The sequence below is a fragment of the Dermacentor silvarum genome, chromosome 3 (assembly GCF_013339745.2).
Source record: "Dermacentor silvarum isolate Dsil-2018 chromosome 3, BIME_Dsil_1.4, whole genome shotgun sequence".
NCBI classification, from domain to species: domain Eukaryota; kingdom Metazoa; phylum Arthropoda; class Arachnida; order Ixodida; family Ixodidae; genus Dermacentor; species Dermacentor silvarum.
Window position 1 is genome coordinate 178683050 of NC_051156.1, and position 19636 is coordinate 178702685.

Consider the following 19636-nt stretch of genomic DNA (forward strand, 5'->3'; position numbering starts at 1 on the left):
ACTGACACTCATCTCTGCAACGGTTTCATACTATGTTACATTACTTCGACACGCACAAATAAATAACAAGCAATGAAAAAAAAAATGCAGTTGCGATTCGCCTACGTGTAACATGAAAGGAAGCGCAGGGGTCTCCAACAACCTCGATTGAGGGACGCACTGCGCGCGATCTCCATCACACACACACACACACACACACACACACACACACACACACACACACACACACACACACACACACACACACACACACACACACATGCCAGGCGAAGCGGCTATCCGTCCAAGGCTCTAAGCAAGGAAAAGAAAGCGGAAAATGCGAGAGGCGCTATACAAGAGTCCAAGCGCTATCCGCTGTCGTCCACCCGTACAAGTGGAGAGGCCTCTACAGTACAAGTGCCAAACAGGGCAACCGGTCCACCACTGGCAATCACGGGGAAAGAGCGAAGGCAACGCGGGCGCCCTTTCCTCCTCAACACCCGCACAGCGCGGCCCTCCCCACTGCCTCCTCTTCGCGCCCCAACGGGCCGCCGTCACCTGCTTCCATCATCCGGGGGCGGCATCACTGTCACCCCGTTTCGAAGCGGGCGCTTGACGGATTGCGCACTCTTTTTTTTTTTTTTTTTTTTTGCTTCCCCCCCATACTACTCCTGTCTGCGCCCGCCTATATAGTCTGGCACACAGGTCTGTAGACCCCGTTCTATCGTCCACATCGAAATAGAGGACAGGATGGGGGGTGACTAGCGTAACGCCGCACCGAGTCCGAGCGTCATGATGACGGGGGAAGCTTCGAGAGGAACGGTCCACACGCAGTGTCGTCACTCGGTGGAGTGCCAGAACACGGCTTCGTCACTGTACGCGCAACTTTCCCGCATCTACGACATAACGAAGAAATGACGTCTCTTTTCTGTTCCCCCGTCGCCAGCCGTATGCTGCAATCTCAACCTATTGCCCGTATCATTTACTTTTGCATAGGCGGAGAAGTAATTCGAGAAGCTGAATAACGGCGCGCATCATGGGATCATTTTTTGCTGGAGTTAACATACGTATACATACTGAACACCAAGCGCTAGTGTATACTACATAGCCACTTAGAATGAAGTCTACGCGAAGAAACTGTCCTTCACGGTTCCGGCACGAGCAACCTGCTTAGTGCATTGCCGCAGTTCCGACTTCTAAGGGCAAACATGGGTGCAATTAAAGGCAAGTGATACTGGGCTGCAATTATTTATTGGCCAGTGCACTTTTCCATAGCATTTGACCTCATCGACTCGCACTCGCAGAGCCCCTCTGCGAACTTGGTCACACACGAACGCAGTCACAGCTCCATTGCTACCATAGCAGGACCTTATTCGGCTATCGTTAAAGCACTAGGACACACAAACGTATCTCGCACTCCAGCCGTTATCGCGCTTTTGCTGCGGTTGCGTTCCGTATCGCTTCTTTTGGCGCACGCAGGGAGCGACGTGACGAAGGACGACGCGATGGGAGAAGGAAAGCGACGACCTCGCCGGCCTTTGCAGGAAGGGCAAGACGTCACCCGGCGTTGTTCAACAGCAGGGAACCGTGGCGCCGGCGAGATTGACGAATGCGGAAACAGAAGGAAGGAAAGAAGGGCAAGAGCGATGAGAGAAATCAGATGATCGCTAAGTACCGTCAGCCGATTTCGTCGATGCGATAGCGAGTAACGATGCCATTCATTGATGAAGGGCGGAACGCCAGTGATAACGGTTCGCAATAGATGAGGAGTAAATGCGCGTTTACACGAACGAGGAGACGAGCAAATCCACGACGGCTGCGGTTTGCAGACGTTCGCTACAATTTAGCGCGCGCTCCAGCTCCCTGAGGATCCGTAAGTGCGGAAATTCGACAGTTCAGGCACTCGGAATCGGAATTATCGAGGCAACGCGGATTCTACCAGAGGTGCGTTGACGCGGAGAATAGCAGTGGTGTGAATGCTAAACGTGAACGCTCCCTCGACGTGCCGAAGCCGCAACAAACAGGGCGTTACAATTTGCCTTTGCCAACGCCGAGATTCGGCTACCCCGACTTCTGCAGAAATAAAGCAGAAAGAAGCCTTGAGGCCCTGCGCGTTGCTCAGCATTGAGCCAAATGCGGATCGCAACAACCCAATTACCGCCCACCAAATGGGTGCCGAAGAAGTGATCTGCAGCTTACCAGACGCAATGAACTAGAAGATAATATCAGAAAGAGAGTAACCCCCTTACCTATTCCACACAAACACACACACCTTAGTTGAAGTGCGACAACGCATCATCTAACTCGCAGTTTTGGGTTGAATAACCCAGCCCCACGCCTGAAAGCATCGTCAGGTAGAGATAACGACGGCTTGTTGGTTAGTTGAGGCGAAAAATAAAATGGAGGTAGGAGAATCCATTAAGGCAGCGACCATGCAGCTCGCCATTTTCGAATAGCCTACGGAGGGGCACACGTTCGCGAAAACCCTGCGGGAACCGAAGGCCAAGTCGCGATCACAGCGCAGCAAAGCGCCGTTCGGAAGGCAAACCACGCTGCATGCAACCGGCCGCCGCCAAAACGGTCGTCGCTCGCCGTCGCAGGAAGTAGTAAAGGGGTAGGGAGGGAGGGAGGGAGCGGGGGGGGGGGGGGGGGGTGAAGGTGTAAGCTGCGAAGGCTGCGACGATGACGCCGCCGCCGAGACGGCGTGCGTTCGTGTCGTCATCGGCGCTTTGTAGTTGCGACATCCGGCCGGGTGAGAAAGAAGAGAGGAGCGCCCAAACCCGCCTGGCCGTTCGCCGACGGCGGCCATGGCTGCGCGCAGGCAGGCGAACGCCAGTGGGTGCGCGCGCGCGAACACAGACTTTATGCCGACACGAACGCAAGCAAGCGCAGGGACGCCAGTTCAATCCTCCCGCCGGTTGTTTACAAAACGGCTCCTCGCCCCAACTTCTCTCTCCCTCTGTCTCCCGTTTTCGCCCCTGCTGCCGCCTTGCACACACATACACGCTCGCCTCCTACGCAAAGTGGCAGTGCCACTGTCGCGCTTTCATTTTCTCGCGCTTCGTCCTTCTCGACACGAAGAAACATGAATCCAAAGAGGCGAGGCCGAGGGAAAAAAAAAAAAAAGCCTACGAGGCAAGCAGCAGCGACAAGTTTCCCGCGCGCTAAATGACAGGGCGACCTTCTCTAAATGTCGGCGCGCTCTTTTCAACCTGCGTCTACACCTTATTCTATCATATCTATTCGTATACATACTCTAATGCCCGCTAGGGCATTAGAGTATGGGGGCATAGACAATTAACGCATGTGCGCTGTACAATAAATCAATAAATATAGAATCAGAGCACATAATAAACTTGGGGAAAGTTCAGAAGGCAGGATATACCGATTTAATAGGTGAACAAGAGCTACATGGAATGTGGAGTGTCACAGCAGCAGTGAGGTCTCACGCAACAACACATACGACGTCGACACAACGTCGCTGGATTTTGAACGCTATCCATCGCCGAATCTGTCGAAGGTCGCAAGTGTCATTCTGGTTACGTGTACAGAACATCTCTGCACTGCGACAATATGTGTCCGAGTGCAATAAGTTAAACCACTCGAAGCGGATTTTTTTTTTTTTTCGTTCGTTAGCAGGCTTAATGGCGGCCAAATCTAACCGATGGTCGTCCTAACGTGGCAGTTAACCACAGTGAAGTAGCAGTTAACCTACCAATCTCACGCGTGTACGTTAATCCAGTTAATTCCTGACGAATGTGTATAGTGGCTTCTCTTATCTTTATTTTCTTTTAATTTCGCACAATAATGGCGTACTGTACAAACGACCTTAGGAAAGACTCTGTAGGGATCCCTAATTGCAACTGCACCTTTACTATGCAAATTAAGCAAGTTCCCCAATGAAAAACTCAAGGGAAAATGTGAACGGCTACACTAAATGTCTCTAAGCGAAGTTCTACAGCCTTGAGAAAAAGACGCGATTAGAGCATTGAACTTCGCTATGAATGCGCGCCATTGTATGCAAGTTCCAAGGCTATGTGTCATTTCCCCCTTCTTTGCCGGACCGAGAGCGCAAACGCGTGCACGTAGAAGAAATATAAAACAGTGACGGGAAGGACAACGAGCTCTGCTGGGAACAAGTGTTTTCCTCATCCCAAATTTTTGTTTATCGCTGTCTTTAGCACCTCATATTTTTTTTTAATCTTTCCGCGCACAGACAGACACACTTGCGACACCTCAATAAGAGACAAGTTCACCGTTCGACGCGCGCACAGACAAAACACACGGCCAGCACGTCGCACTCCCTCATAGAGAGAGATGTCGTAACAGCACCTGCGCGCACGTCACCCGTCAGTCTTACAACGCGACTGCTCCGACGTGCAAAGTGCCTGCAACACTTTGCACCGCTTCGGGCTGGGTACGGTATCCTGCACTTACGTGATGCGATGCAACGTAGCTGCCTGGCAGCATATAGACTACAAACGCAAGCATGGAGAGCGTAGGTTTAAACATTCAGTGCTGAGGAGTAACTGGCGAGCCAAGAGCAACAGTGGGCAAAGTTGCGTTTGGGAAACAACCCTGTAGGGGCCGCCAACTGTAGACAGCACAGCATTCTGTGTTCTCCCCAATCCACTCTTAGAAACAGTGAGTTTAGCTATCGGCACCAGTTTACCAGTGAACGGGCAGTTACAGTCGCAGATACGTTAGTATTAATCAAACAACTATCCGGTTGTGTAAACCCCCCGTTGGGATGGCCTACTTGCCACTAACACAGAGCTGCGCCAACGTGTTGTGCGGCCCGATATAAATCGATTTTGTGCGCTGAAAGATATCTTCACATGCGACAACTCCGTAATGCAACGTAATTGGCAACTTCACCAACCACTCTCCTCACCCAGGTGAAGCTGAAGTCCCTCTTTTATTAATGCATCTCTTCTTCCTCTTTCTCGCTCATCCCAGCCGACGTTGGCTTCCCGAAAACGAGCTTTTTGGCTCAAATGAGAGCACTCTGCTATCGAAAGCACTCACAATAATCGAAACGACGCTATGGGCGATCGTTCCCGTTTGACCTGAAGAAGGCCTTTGCAACAAAAGGCACCACACCATCACCGCGCCAGGTGGTACATTATTCGTTGCATGGTCGCGCAATTTGGAAGTCTTGTAGCTGTGTCCCGAAATCGGTGTCGAACGCAGACGCCTACAGATGACGGAGTAGCGGGAGAAGAGATTGAGGCTGGACTCGGCCACTAGCAGCCGTCCTGCAGGCACAAAGTGAGGCGCCCGCCAAACAAGACGACTCCCCTCCGCAGTCCCTTAAGTTGCCGCTTCTCGTTCGAGTGCACGCAGAGTGAACGACGACCACGATGACGACGGCGAGGACGCGCCTTATCTTTCTGCGAGCCTTGCGGTACTCACGGTCAGAGAAGGGGAAGAAGTGGCCGATAACGGGGGCGAACGGCCACACGGCTTGCCTTATCCCCCCTTCCTCCTCCCGCACTGTGAACGGGGACGCCCGCGTCGGGAACGACACACGAGACGAGCCTACACGCGTAATGGCCTGCAGCGAGCTCGACGACGGCTCAATCGACGACGGTGTTGGCGGCAGCAATAGGAAACCCGACGCGGCGTCGTCACAAGGCCGCCCCTGCCGGCGCACGGCATCAATGCGAGCCTTTGACGGAGTGCCACTGCGCCGCTGGTGGTGTGAAAGCGGGGCGCTCTTGGCTCTGAGACGTCGCGGCTGAGGTCACGGAGAGGCAGCCATAGCTATCCCACCAGAGGAGGGAGGGCCTTGGGAAAGCACCGCCTCTTACACGATTTGCATCGCCTGCAACGCGTTCCCATCTTATCCTAACGCAACGATTATACGGCGAGTGCTCAAGCGACGGACTGGCGCCGACTCCAAACAAACACTTATCCTAATCTACACAAGCTAAGACAAATACATGGCGAAGCGTACGCAGACTAATGTCCGTGGTGTGGCGAAAAGCCTACATTGGCACACATCACACTCATGTGCGCCAGAAGACCTCCACAAGCGAACCCCCCCAAACACACACAAATTTACTAAAAATTTTAACACTTTCTAAGGCAGTGGGAGGCATGGCTTGCGGACGAGGAACAGGACAGTCAGCTGGCTCTCCTGGACCAAGCCCAGCGAGCCGCTCAAGCCAGTGGGGCCCTGGACTAGGGGCTCCACCCACATTTTCCTTCTTTTTTTGCCTTTTCCCAATAAAGTTTACTACTACTACTACTACGGCGAGTGCTTGAGTCCGGATAAAACTGCTTATCGCAAAGGAGGAGACACGAAACAGGCCCGTGAGAGCTGAGCTATGCAGCGTATTCGTTAGTAACTTGTCCCCGATTAAAAAAGTGGATGCCGTGTAGACTATAAAATACATCGATAAATAAAACCGCTTCACATCACGCTTTATTGGATGGCAAACACCTCGCGTTATACGAAAATGCCTTGAAATTACTTCGAGATCACAGCTGCCTTACGGGAACTGAACTGAAATGAAATTTAAGCTTCTGCCTATGTACAACGCCAAAGACAGTGACGTCGTTTGACTTTGGCATGAAAGAGCTTATAGGAACATGTGTAGGGTGCATTAATTTATAGCCCGCACAGCCAAGCCCGCACAGTTGACTTATAGCCCACACAGCACCCCATGCAAAGAAATTCACAGTTACGGAACCCGATGTTCGAGTCTCGTCAACTTCTACCTAAGTCGCGCAACAAGCCTCGCATAATGTACAGTATCAGCCTGTCGAAGCTGGAGCTCTTAAAGGCGGCGTCACTTTGTACTAGTTGTTACCGGCTCTGGCCACGCGCGAGATTGAGAGAACGCGCTTCAGCGAGAGATTCTGCGACAACATGCCAAGATCCCTGCCGCCGCTTCGGAGGAACAAAAATAGAGTGGCGCGACTCTAAAAGAAAAAAAAAATAGGAAAGAAAGAAAAGAACCGGATAGAGAGAAAGACGAAATGCGCAACCCCGTACACGCTAAAAACAAGACTGCATGCGCGGGCGCGTCTGTTTACACAAATTGCTCTTGAGTGCACCGGAATAATTCATGCGCCTGAAAGACGCATCGCTTCAGGCAAGACTCCACAAGATCAAGACGATTCGCGCAATCAGTGTTCCAGAAACATTGCCGTGACAACGACGTAGACAACGAAAGAACAAAGGCGCACACACACGGTGACGGCAACAACGCGTGTTGTAACGGTACAGCCATAATAAATTAACACATGCAACCCCTACATCAAATAACAATGGGCGATAACATGGGAACGTACAGGCTTTATGATTTCTAAGATCGTGTGTGTGCTTCTTCAATGGGGAAGGCTTGGCTTCTGAACAAAGAGAGGAGCCCGAGAAGAACCGTGCGTCAAGTGCTATTTTTAACACTGCGATTGGGCATCACTGCTCATTCCAAGTTTAAGGCGTAGTTGTGTGCCCGGAGAACATCAACTAACTGAAACATCTTCGCTAGCTGATGCAACACTAAACGCCCAAACGCGAAGGGTGGTCCATTACTTTTGCAAGAGAAGGTACAGTTTCCCTCTGTTAAGACGTGGTAGGCGACCGAAGGGGACTCCATGCGCGTCTGGAGTCGAGAGGTCAGGCAGTGACGATGCGCAGCTTTACAAAAGCTAACAGTTCATTTACACCGTGAAGGCCAGAAACGAGATCGAGTTGAGAGGAGGAAGAGAAGGGGAGGGAGAGGGGGGTCATTTTATATCCTTAGAGGTCCTCGAAATATCCCTAGTTTCGTAGACACCACAATGCTCATCTCGGAAGCCTTTTTCTTTTGTTGCAAGATGGACAGTCCCAGCCAGTACTGCCGGAAGTGACTGGCGCTAAGTGCCTCCCAATCTTCTCGGAACGCTGGAACTGCGCGCAACACCGGACTGCTGCAGTCGAGAGCCCATTAATGCCTTCTCGAAACGCCTAGCGACGGAACCATTGAGCATTGTTCAAAGCACATGCCGTCATCGTCGGAACAACGCCTGACGACGGGGGAGCACTCCGCATAATTCCCCTGAAACGTGCATCATTCGTCGTAACACCTGTCACAAGTTTGGCCCGCCACGGCATGCTCGAAGAACCCGCAGACTTTCGACGGGGTGGCGGAGCATCCTCAAGCATTTTTAACATTTGGAAGCTGTGAATGGTGAGAATCATTGTCCCTTTTCCTCTTCGGAACCTTGGAGCATTTAAAATCGAACACGAGCCGTAGTCATGATCGGGAACATTCGACCAAGACTGTGCGTGTCGCCGCGCAAGATTCTGTTGAACCAACTAGACGACGCCGAGTTGCTAAGGGCATTCGAGGCAAAACGCCAAAAGCTAGGCAGTGCAGGCTGGGAAAGCAGGAAAGTGCTGCGAAGGCCCTGCTGGGACGTCGAATAAATAAATCTCCGCGAGCGAGCAAAAGTGTGTGCGCGCGCGCGGTCAGCCGACCGAGCAAGCAGCAACGCCGGCGCGCTTCGCCGCCGCCGCTTTGAGATTTCGCGCGAGCGTGTGTGTGTGTGTGTCAACGAAGTCACGACTAGACTCGCCCGAACAGGTGGTGGCCCCCCGGCACGTCGTAAATAAAACACGGCCCTCGAACAGCGCATAAATGAACGGTGCCGCCGCCGCTTCAGAATCTCGGCTTTGGGCCTCGCCGCGTGAAGGCGTCTCGCGTGCGCTCGATCGCGTCTGTCACTCCGCTTGTTCGAACCTGTTACCGCCGCGAGCCACGGAGTCACTCGGCAAGGGCGAATCGTCCGCAGCTTCTTCCACGTCCAGGAAGGGAAGGTCGACACAGACGTGCGTTAACTTCCACATCGTTGAGCGGTCGGAGCGCATCACGCGCGTACTACGTGTACTCTGCACAGTCGCCATGTTTCCTCCCTGAAAGCTTTAAGTAGCACTCAATCATGACCACTCGCGTTGCTGGTGCAGCTGCTTTTTTTTTTTTTTTTAATTCTCATGCAACTATCGGCTGCAGTAACGACGTGACTCTCGGCTAGTAACGTTCGTAATGGATGTTTTTTATTTATTTATTTTTTACCCTCAAGGGCCATGCGTTGCTCCGAGACATTAAACCGTAAGATTTGGTTGAGACTGACTCAATCCCCTAGTGAAGCGGTGCCCCCAGTAGGCATAACAATGACTTAGCATCTTCTGCTGTCCAAGACAGCGAGAGGCGGCCGCACTTCTGTGGTCAAGATGTGCATTATAAAGGTTTTTCTTACTTTATAGAGATGTCGTTCGTTTTAATAGCAAGTTTACTTTAATATTTACTATAGATACTGCTGCTAACATCACGTCACTACGCACTTAGTTTCGGCGGCAACAAGCTCCATTTTACACATGTCAACGGCCGTTTTCAAGCCTCCCCGGCGCTCCCTCTGGCAACGAGCCACTTCACCCATACCGCCATTAAAATCCATGCATCACCACGCTCCCACCTTGCGGCTCTTCATATTTCACCTGTACCTACCCGTCCATCTCGTACCGCGCAGTTCTCGGGCGAGCTCACCGCAAAACCGCTTCCCTTCGAATCAGTCAGCCCCCTAAAACGCCGCTAAGCCCCAACGCCGCTATCCAAAATGCCTCGACCACGCAAGCACCGATCCAGCACACTCGCGCGCGCACAGCCCTGGCGTTTCTCACCAAGGTCACAGCTGCTAAGCTCATGACAGTGCGGCGCGTAGAGGAGTAGTTAAAAAAATGTCACAGTTTCGCCCTAAGGGCGAAGCAATGAATGCGATAGCAACACAGCAATGTCATACGAAGTAAGGTGAGCGGCTTTGGTAGCAACAACACGCAGAACTGTTGTCGACGCCATCGGCGTTTTGCCCGCGTTAGCTCAAAATGCGTGCGGCGTTGGTGACTGTTGCTGGAGCCTCTCATATAAATAGGCACTTGGTGCCGCAGCTAAACGTCGCGTCCCTTCCTTCCCCCTCCCCCACGGCCTCTCGCGCGTCTGAAGAAGGCGCGTTTGCTCTACATATATGGTGATTGTAAAGGAGGAAAGAGACGCCTACTTCTGCAGCCCTTAAGGAAGCACGGCGCAGAACGCGCGTTTGTTCTCCGCCGTGCGTTCACTCCCCGTGAAAGAGCGCGTCCCTCGCGCCCTTTCACTCGCACATACAGCGTTCGGCGGCGCGCGGCCACGATTTCATCTCCATTGACGTCATACGGAACCTCACGGCGACGGCGACGGCGACGGCGACGGCGACGGCAGAAATCTGCTTTTGAGTGTCCATATAATTGCTATCGCAATAAAATATAGCAAAGCGTGGCTCATCACGTGGCTCTCGCCGAGTTCTCGGTTGCGGTTCGCAAACGCTCCCTGATTAATCTAAGCACGCAAACGTTCACGGAGCTGTGCTGCAAGATGTGGAAATGCGCTCGGCAGGTCTGAAACTGGTCAACTCGAGGACGAAGTTACCTTTAGGGTTGGTATGTATACTTTGGATCTCCTTCCGTGGTATGTTGCTTTTGCCTTATCTGCCTGTAGGGTGGCCAGCCTGGGGCGACCACAGTTACCATCGCTGCCTTTCATTTCCTTTCTTAATGATACGAGTATATGCACAAGCAAATGTCCCCTAAAATTGGCAGTGACATGTCCTTCAACATAGCAACAATGCAAATGCTATACTAACGGCATAATACGTACGGGCTTCAAATTGTGTCGTCAGCAAAAAATGAAATGCGTGTTTAAAAAAACAACAAACAATTGAAAAAGATAAAGCAAGCAAGGAATAAGGCACGCCGGCAGCAACCATGCGAACACGGTTTCGACAGGAAGGCGACAGTGTTCGGCGATTAGATTTCCGGCAATAGCTTTCGTTTCACGTATCAATACAGTAGATATAAAAAGAAGAAAGGAATGAAATGAGTCAGGTTCAGTGGCCGGGAATTCAGCTACCGGCTACTGCTGCGACTTCCGGCACTACGGGTCGTTTCCTAACGCTGACGCGAGAATGAGCACAAACGAATGCCCATACCACCCAACACAGTGAATATGTCTACCTATTACTATACAATACGCGAGTCAACACTAATGCTTCAGAAAATTATTTATGAATTTGTGCATATCACATACCAAACATTCAGTGACAGCATGCAGGGATGAACAAAACCCAACGTTTCGACCAAGGACAAGTCGTCGCAAGGACAAGTCACAACACCTTTGGGAAGGATAACTGTACCTTTGCCGAAACGTTGGCTCAAGACCGAAGCCTCCCTTGTCCACCTACTCTTGTTCAAATCGTCCCCACCTTCCTATGACTCCTTTCACTGACAGTGTATTTTCGGAGACTGGTGTGATTCTATTTGTCGCATTGTGTCTTGCATCGGGTGTCTATTCAACGACGCACGGTGTTAACGTTACCGATGCGATCGATCCTAAAGGTACAGTCGAGGTTTTTCGTTGCATACAGTCAAGACGGAAAGGCGCAGTGCAGTAACGCCACTGACTACTGGCCAACGCCAGTAAGTAACAGTGTCGGCGCACTAGCGCCCACCGAAATAAGTTACGTCATCAACATTTCGTTGCCTCGCACTCGCCAAGATTAGTCACGCTCAGTTCCGCTTGCCCGGCTCCTTGTTTGAAATCTCCGAACACAGAGGTTTGACGAGAGACAAACTGGAACCGTGATCAGGTAGGTCCACATTACAACGCCTGAAAATTTGAAAGCGAATGTAACAAACACGTGGTGTAATCTTCAGATGAAAACAATCTGAAAGTAATAATGATGACATCCCCGTAATCTAACCGGGTGCTTAAGGCACCTCTGTATTTATTGCGCCTACTACGGTAGACTCTTCTTACACTTCGGAGATGTTGTTCTTGAATTCGACCACGTGTTCAGCCTGACGTGGCAATTCGACTCAGATGATGGTGCTACCGTGGGCGTGAGTCAGCTCCACATTAGTGTCTTTCCATGTGAAAACTTATAAGTGAACAGTTCTTTGCAGTGCCCAGGTGAGGGCTTCCAAGTGCGCACTAAACATGCACCAGTCTGTTTTCTTGCCGCCCAGAACGTCAATGAACTATGATTAAATTATGCGCACTGGTAGGCTTATTATCCTAAGGAATAACTCAACTCCATCTGAGGTCACAAATACCGTGAAGTCTGCTGCAAACAGAAAGCGAATAAATAATCCGCTCCAACATATCTCGGACTACTTGTACTGTTTTTAGATATTTCTGTGGATTTGATTTTTTTTTTCTTAACTAGTAACGTTTCCTATACGATTCGTTCTAATGCTATGCGAAAAGAAGTAACCATCAGCACTGTAAGGTGACTATAACCCTTTTACTTTCATTTTATTTATTTTTTTAACTCAATGTGAGTTCGATGCAAATTTAATGCCAAAAATCGAGACACTTTAAAAGCGGTTATTTGTCTCCATACAACAAACAACGCTTTTATAAGACCTGTCGTGGAGGTTTCTTGGCGAATTAGTTGATCAAAAAAAAAAAAAAGCAAAAAGAGTGAGAGGGAAGCAAAGAAAAACTGCCCATTTTTTCGCGAACTAAAAAAAAAAAATACGATGTCCCCAGTTTCAAGTAAACAAGGAACTGTTTTTACCGCCCATAACGCGCTGACGGACAATAACCCTTTCCCATACACAAGCAGAAATAACAGCTCCGAGAAAAAACGTGCGCCAAGTGAGCAACGTTTCAAGCTGTTCACAATGCATACGGTAGACGCGTGTTTCCACACAATAGAACATGGATAAAGAATTGTCTTTCTTTTTTCGTTTCTTTTTAATACCATAAAAGAAGCAAACTTTCGACGCAATAAAACACGACGATAAATTTAGTTCAATTCCTCGCCGGTCGTGAAACTCTCATTGAAAACTACGCTAAACGGTCGCTTATGTGTTTGTTCTGATCGTCTGTATACACGCACACCCGCAGAGTGGGAAAGTCGAAGTTATTTCCACCTCTTGCACATCTGTTCTGATTACTTTAGTATCTGTATTTAATGGACGGTATGCACGTCACTGCTATCACATAAGAAAACATTACTTAGCAACGACCTACTACTAACGTCAATGTATCAGAAAGAGCGTGTGGAAGCCCATGACCGTCGAGAGCTTAATAAGTATGTCAATTGATGAGACCTGCAACGGCTACAAAAACTTTATGAAGCGAGAACAGAGGTACGGTTACGTTTCTACTTGCGGGCTGAAAACAAGCAAAATTTCCAGGCGCGCTTCGCAACAACGCCGATTTCGGAGCACACAGTCAATAAACCGAGCGAAGAGAACAGGGGGTCGCCATCGAGCTCGAAAAAGCAATACTGACTCGTTAGTAAGTTCCGGGAAGTGGAGGTAAATGAGCAGGCCAGTGAATAAATACATGTTGCACTGCGAGTTCACGATCATGTATTCGCACGCGTTTCATTCGTACTTTCGCTTCAAAACGTCAACCGAACAACGGACATTTACGAAGTTTTCAACGGACATTTACAAAGTTTTTTTACGTAAGTGTTTCACGTGCCACCGCGTACCTCGTTGAATGCGACAAAACGAGCCAAGTTCGCGCAACGAGTTTCCGAAACGTTTCCTACTCGTCCGCCTTTCTCGCTACCTCAAATCTGAGCTCAGACACTGTTCTCTGAGACTGCGCACAACTCGATTCGACGTACCAGTGCCAAATCACAAAGCCCCGGCGATATTGAGGAACATATTGAGGAACATATTGAGGAACGAAACTCGGCTGCCGGCAAACCACTCAAAATCAAGCCAGAGCCCCTGCTCAGCGACGCGCAAATGACGCGCGGTCGTCGTGAAACCGTAATGCACATTCGATGCAGCCCAATCACACACCAAGGAAAACTACTCGACGGGCACAGTACGGCTAGAGTGTGTACTCTAGTACGGCGATCTCGTCAGCGACGAGGCAGTAGCACGAGAAGTGTCGGCGGAAACGACCTTCTAAATTCCCACGGAGAGCAGGACGACGTGCTCGCCATATGCGCGGGGGTAAGGAAGCCTTCTTTTGGCGAATGGGACGACGGCGACATCGCGTTCGCGCCGCGATGACCAACAGTTCCCGTCGTCGGAAATTATTCAGACACGCGTGTCAACGGGACTGCGTGGGGAGAATTGAAACAGAATGACTGCCACCCGACAACACGCTGGCCCGGCTATAAAACAACCTGTCGTGTTTCTCTGACCGCGCGCGCCCGCGCAGTCTCTCAAAACGCGTTCTCGCCGAAACCTATCGCCTGGTTTCCTCCCCCCCCCCCCCCCTTTTTCAAAGAGAGACCACTCTTCCTTGCTCAGAATGACAGCCCAGCCCACCCTCCCTCTTTCCGTGTCGCAACCGAAAGCTCGCCGAGCTTCCGTGCTTTACTACTAGCTCGGGCGCGAGACGAGCGGGAAACGCGAGAAATCACTTAGCCTAATTGAAGCCGAGTGTCGCCCAGCTGACCGAGAGCGGTGCGACGGCGGCCGCGAGCCTCCGGAACGACAGTGCGACACGTTTCCCGCCCCGCGCAATACCGCCTCTGCAGAGTTGTTAAAAAAGCAGCCAGGGATCGCGCTTAACGAGCTTCGTTCGCGCGCGCGTCCATCGTTTGCGCCATTAGTAGGAGAACCTCATCTCCGGAGAGGGTCTCCAATCCTCTCTGCAGGCCATGCCGTCCCTGAAAGTATTTTCCCACTCCCCCAACCGCCCTTCCACTCATCCTTTGCTTACTCATAATCATTGCTCAATCTTGCCCCTCCCCCCCTTCTATACCACCTCGGCGACATTTTTCGGCGCTTCCGCGCCCTATAATTTCATTACGCGCGAGGCGACCAGGAAAGCGAAGTGGTTACATCGAGAAATAAACGAGAGATAGAGTAGCGCAGAAAAGAAGGAAACTGCCAGGACAGAGGCGCGGTGGTGGCGGCTCCGGCGGAAGAGATGAAATTGAGATCAGCGAGCAAGATAACCGGTTAACTCGTGGCGACCTTCTATTATAATGGCGGGCGCCCGAGTTATTTACGCTTGGGATGCCTTTGGTCTTCGCTACGGGGCGACTCGACAAACACGCATACAGTCAGTTTCGGCACTGCCATAAGCCACTGGACGCCGGTAATGATAATAACAAGGCGCAGTGGCCGGGCGAGTCAGACAGAGGGACTTTTTTTTGTCGAGTGGAGGGGCAAATCGAAACACCGAGCGCCACCAGTTAGTCAAGTGGACGAACAAGCTTATCGCGGGTAAAGCAAACATCAGTCCCAGAGAGGCAGAGAGAGATGGGGCGCGCAGACTGCTGCTGGCTGGCCCTGGAGCCGGTTACCAGTATTGTGTGCGTTGCTCGGGGCAATCGAAGACTGACAATGACGACGAACAGCGCAGAGCCCGTAATGAGGGAAACGTCAGAACAACGAACGGAGAGAGAGAAACAGTAATTGAAGAGAAAGAAGGGCGCGTGTCGCGAAAACCCGACGCGCGCTTTAACTGGAGATTATAATATGGAATACGAGTCGTACTGCAACGCGCCCGGTTGGAACCAGAAAATGCGAGCGGAAGGAAGAGCAGATACGAAACCCTGCCCTGTCCGAACCTCAAAAAAAAGCTGCGGTGCGTAAACATGCTTAACCACGTCGACAATGCACCCTTCTTACTGTGCATAGTTAACGACTAAGAGACAGGATATTTGAGGCACTAAAACATGCTGTTAGAGGCGCCTATAACGGGCACTAAACCTGCCAATGAAGGCATATATAGGCGCCAAGTACTGTCCTTTAAGGATGTAAAAGCTCAAGTAATAAACTTCAGCTATGCACCTGAGCATAAATTATGCGTTTCTAAGCAACACAGACGACTAAATACCAGTTTGGTGAAATTCATTTTATTTTCGCGGGTAAAACGGAATGGGACCCAAGCTGCGTAGGTTCCAATATATATCTCAAATATTGTGTCACTACGCACACCACGAGAAAAGTTCTGGAAGCAGCAACAAGCAAGCAGCCTGTCTAGGGATTTCCGAGTCTCAAGAATCTGCGGTGCGAATCAACTAGCAAAACAACAAAATGGTGGAACGGCTTGGTCGCTTGATCTGGCTTTGACTAGCTCCACGGTGGCAACGTCGATTTAAACAAGCCTGTCGTTGGAGGCTGTGGACAAGTCACATCTCAATCATTTAGCGACACTCTCAGAAAAAAAAAAAAGATATCTTGGCTTGGGGGTTTCCCGGCAGACAGTGGCCACGGTATAGCCCTAGCTATGCGCAGTTTGTTACCTTGAATGTTCAAAAGTCTCCCCCAGCCCCAATTTTCAAGGTGTTCAAGGAGCACAGTTTTATTTTCAAGGAGTTGTGAAGGCTCCCGGGTATTCTTCCAAATTCAAGGATTTTCACGGATCTCAAATAGATGTACGAACCATGGCTGCAAGGCTGTTAACAACAGCACTTGCACCGGCAAGTGGTTGTGGTAATTATCGGCTGCCTTCAGCCTAGTCCCCCCCGCAGGTGATAACCCTATAATTAAAAGGAATAAGCCATTTCGAGGCTCTGAAAATTTATTATTGGCAGCAACATCTAAAGAGGCATTTATAAGCACCATAAGTGCCACTAAAATGTTTCTAGACCTGTAAGTTCGTGCTTATATGTTAAATAGGCTGGATTAGGACGTAAAGAGAAAATAATCATTTTGTCTGAAGCTGCTGTCTTATTAACGGGTATTTCAAAAATCTTCGCACGTGACACACCATCCGCTGCACCCTAAAGCGAAATTCATTTACACAAGAAGGTATGTGAGACAGCAGCTGTAATGAAGTATTCATTAATTGTTGCATAGGCGCTATAATGCGGTCTGTCGTCTATCAAGTGTTCGCTTGAGTTATAGTACTTGCGTAACCGCGCCGATTTTCCGTATATAACTGTTTACATTCATGCGTTACTTCAGAGCGAAATAAAATGCCCCAATATGCCCAGAATCTGTTGGGATTTTCTGTATTTCTCTTTAGGTTGGAGGGCGAGGTCACGTGTTAGCAAGGCGTCGTGCACGGTTCCTTCAACTTTAGGTTTTGACGCACATGCAAATCGACATCAACAATGAAAGGAATTAAAAGCTTCCGCTGCACGTGATTCACATGCCGCGTCAATCACTAGGAAAGTTTCAGACAATGCAAGGTCAATGGACGAAGACAAACGTCGTAGCAGGAAGACGGCATTTTCTCTGAGCATCTGTGCGGAAGCGACGAGCGATGAGTTCGAGGATTACAGGACGGACCCGTTCAGTAACAAATCGTTCGTTGGGCACGAAACGATTGCACTGTCACCGCATAATTACGTATAAATGAGCTGGGCATCAATTGCGTGTCAACCTCGGAAACACAGTACGGGAAAAGTAATCATGTCTGCCAGTTTTACAACGTGAGAATTCCCGTCACAGGCGCCATAATCTCAAGACAGACCGACGTTCGATATGCGATTAAGGGAGAGAAAGAAAGGAGACAGCGATGATAAACGACTCGCATGGTTTATATTTTGCATATACAAACGGAACGTTCAATTTCACTGAACTACTTCCATCGAACAGATGCAGAAGTCTGCGAATATGAATATACTGCTTGGATGCGTCATCATGAGACACTACGTCACCAAGAGACACAGAAAAGTCATCGTACACGGCTCGCCGCCACCATGCACACAGTAACTCAATGCGCTCGCTGAAACGAGGCAATGCGTGTCGTTTTCTCCGCAGGTTAAACTCGTATGTTAGAAGAAAAAAAAAACGTGCAAGAATGTTCAGAAAACTAAGCCGCCGTGTGTTCCGGGCAATCACCATACACAAGTTGTCCGACAGCTATCTCTTCTGCTCTGACTAGCTGTCAGGCGGGGGAGAATAAGAAATGTGCAAGAACGAACAGAGCTAACGTGCAAGCATCTCACTTCGGGACGCGCCGCCGCAGAGTAACTCACGCGGAATGAAGAAAACTGAAAGGCGCGCGCAAAGAAAAGAGTTGCCAAGGAAGCACGCGAATGAATATGAAAAGCAATACAAAAACACGAAGCAAACTCGCATCTGTCCTACATTTCCATCAACACACGAGCCGGCCTCCAAGAAAATGCACGCTGCCTTTCATATATAGAGGTCACTGGTCCCCTACACGACAGCCCGGGAGAAGAAAAAAAAATGTACAGCCATAAAATACCTAAAGCATAGGCGTTTCCCCGCAGAACATTTCTTCCAGTTACATCTCATGCACTGCTATCTGTGTATGATCGGTAATTTCACGCTTAAACGGATAGAGGAAAACGCAAACAGATGCAGCATTTGCAGCCGGTTGGCGTGCACTACACCTTGCGGTTTGTCTATTCAATCATTCAAACATGCGATTCCCATTTTCATATTCCTTCGGCAAATAAATAGGTGACGCACAATGACAAATCGCTGTTGTAATTATAATTTAGACTTCACTGGAAAAGCTGAACGCGCGTGCAATCTTGGCATTCGACGTATTTATTACTCGGACGGTCGGGAGCGGCAACATTCGTCACACTTGCGCAATAATATTTGCGCACGAGTTTTCCTCTTTCAAGCCGGGAAGACAAACGCAGATGCAGCTGACGCCACACAAAAGGACAAACGGCGCACGAACGGCTGGCACGGATAATTCTTCGCAAATAATATCACGAGCGGCTTAATCCGGCACGGGCGATGATTAGCGAATAACACAGCGCTATACCGATCCGCTGGCGACAGCGCGCTCCGCCAGCGGCGCTGGCCCTGCGAAGCGTGAAAAGAAAAAAAAATAATAACGGCCGTGCCCAATGCACTAGTAAGAGTCTCAAGCTGCACAGGCGGCGTGAATTGCGATCGGCGGCGATTAACCGGAATGATCGGCCGCTCTCGGGGTTAGGCCTAAGCGGACAGAAGCCACCGACCCTCGCGGACGTGAGCCGAACGGGTCCCCGTGTAACGCGCCGCGTCGGGATGCATCGATTTCGGGCGGGCCCGGCGAGCGAGGCCAGGGCCGGCGGCCCCTTCCGCAACGGCTGCCCAACTCCCGAGGCCCGAGCCCCGGCGGTTGACGGGCGATCGTGACAAGCCCGCGCGGAGAGACGCGAGAGGTTAGGCCTACTTACCTCCAAATCCTCGTACGTCCTGAAGCTGAGAATGGCAAAGCCGTCGATGACATCCTCCTCAAAGATGGGCTCCTTATTCCTTTTCTTGCGGTTCGGAGGCCTCGGGGGCTTTGACGAGCGGCCGGGCGACTCGTCGCCCTCGTCGGCACTCTGACCGCCGCGCATCGCCTGCTTTTGCATCCGGGCGGCCCTTTCGCGGCGCCGACAGCGGGAGCCCCGCACTTTGGCTTCGCCTTCCATGGCGACAGACAACGCGGCGGCGGCGGCCGCGGCGGCCGAATCAACCGCCGCGCCTCCGGGAGCAGCACATCGCCAGGCACATCCACACGGCGGTTAATCCGAGCACGGGAGGGAAAACACACTAGATCCTGGCACAGGGTCGACGACAATCCAACGATCACCGTCCGACGTTCCACTGGAGACGCTTTTCTTTTTGAAACCGGTAAAAACGCCGTCCGAGCACTCGACACGAAACCCCAATTGTTCGCTTCAAATGGCGGAGGGAGATGGACAGACCTCGCACGGGGCCGCAGCGCGCCGCGGCTCCCCTTCG

General features: G+C 50.7%; 1 protein-coding gene across 1 annotated transcript in view; it reads right to left on the minus strand.

Moving 5' to 3' along the window:
• Positions 1-19584, minus strand: part of LOC119446149 (fibrosin-1-like protein) — a 97153-nt gene extending 77569 nt beyond the window's left edge. The window contains exon 1 of the mRNA XM_037710507.2: positions 19084-19584. Within this exon, the coding sequence (XP_037566435.1) occupies positions 19084-19323 (240 nt within the window). The 5' untranslated portion in view covers positions 19324-19584. The remainder of the gene's footprint in view (positions 1-19083) is intronic.
• Between the last annotated feature and the right edge of the window lie 52 nt (positions 19585-19636).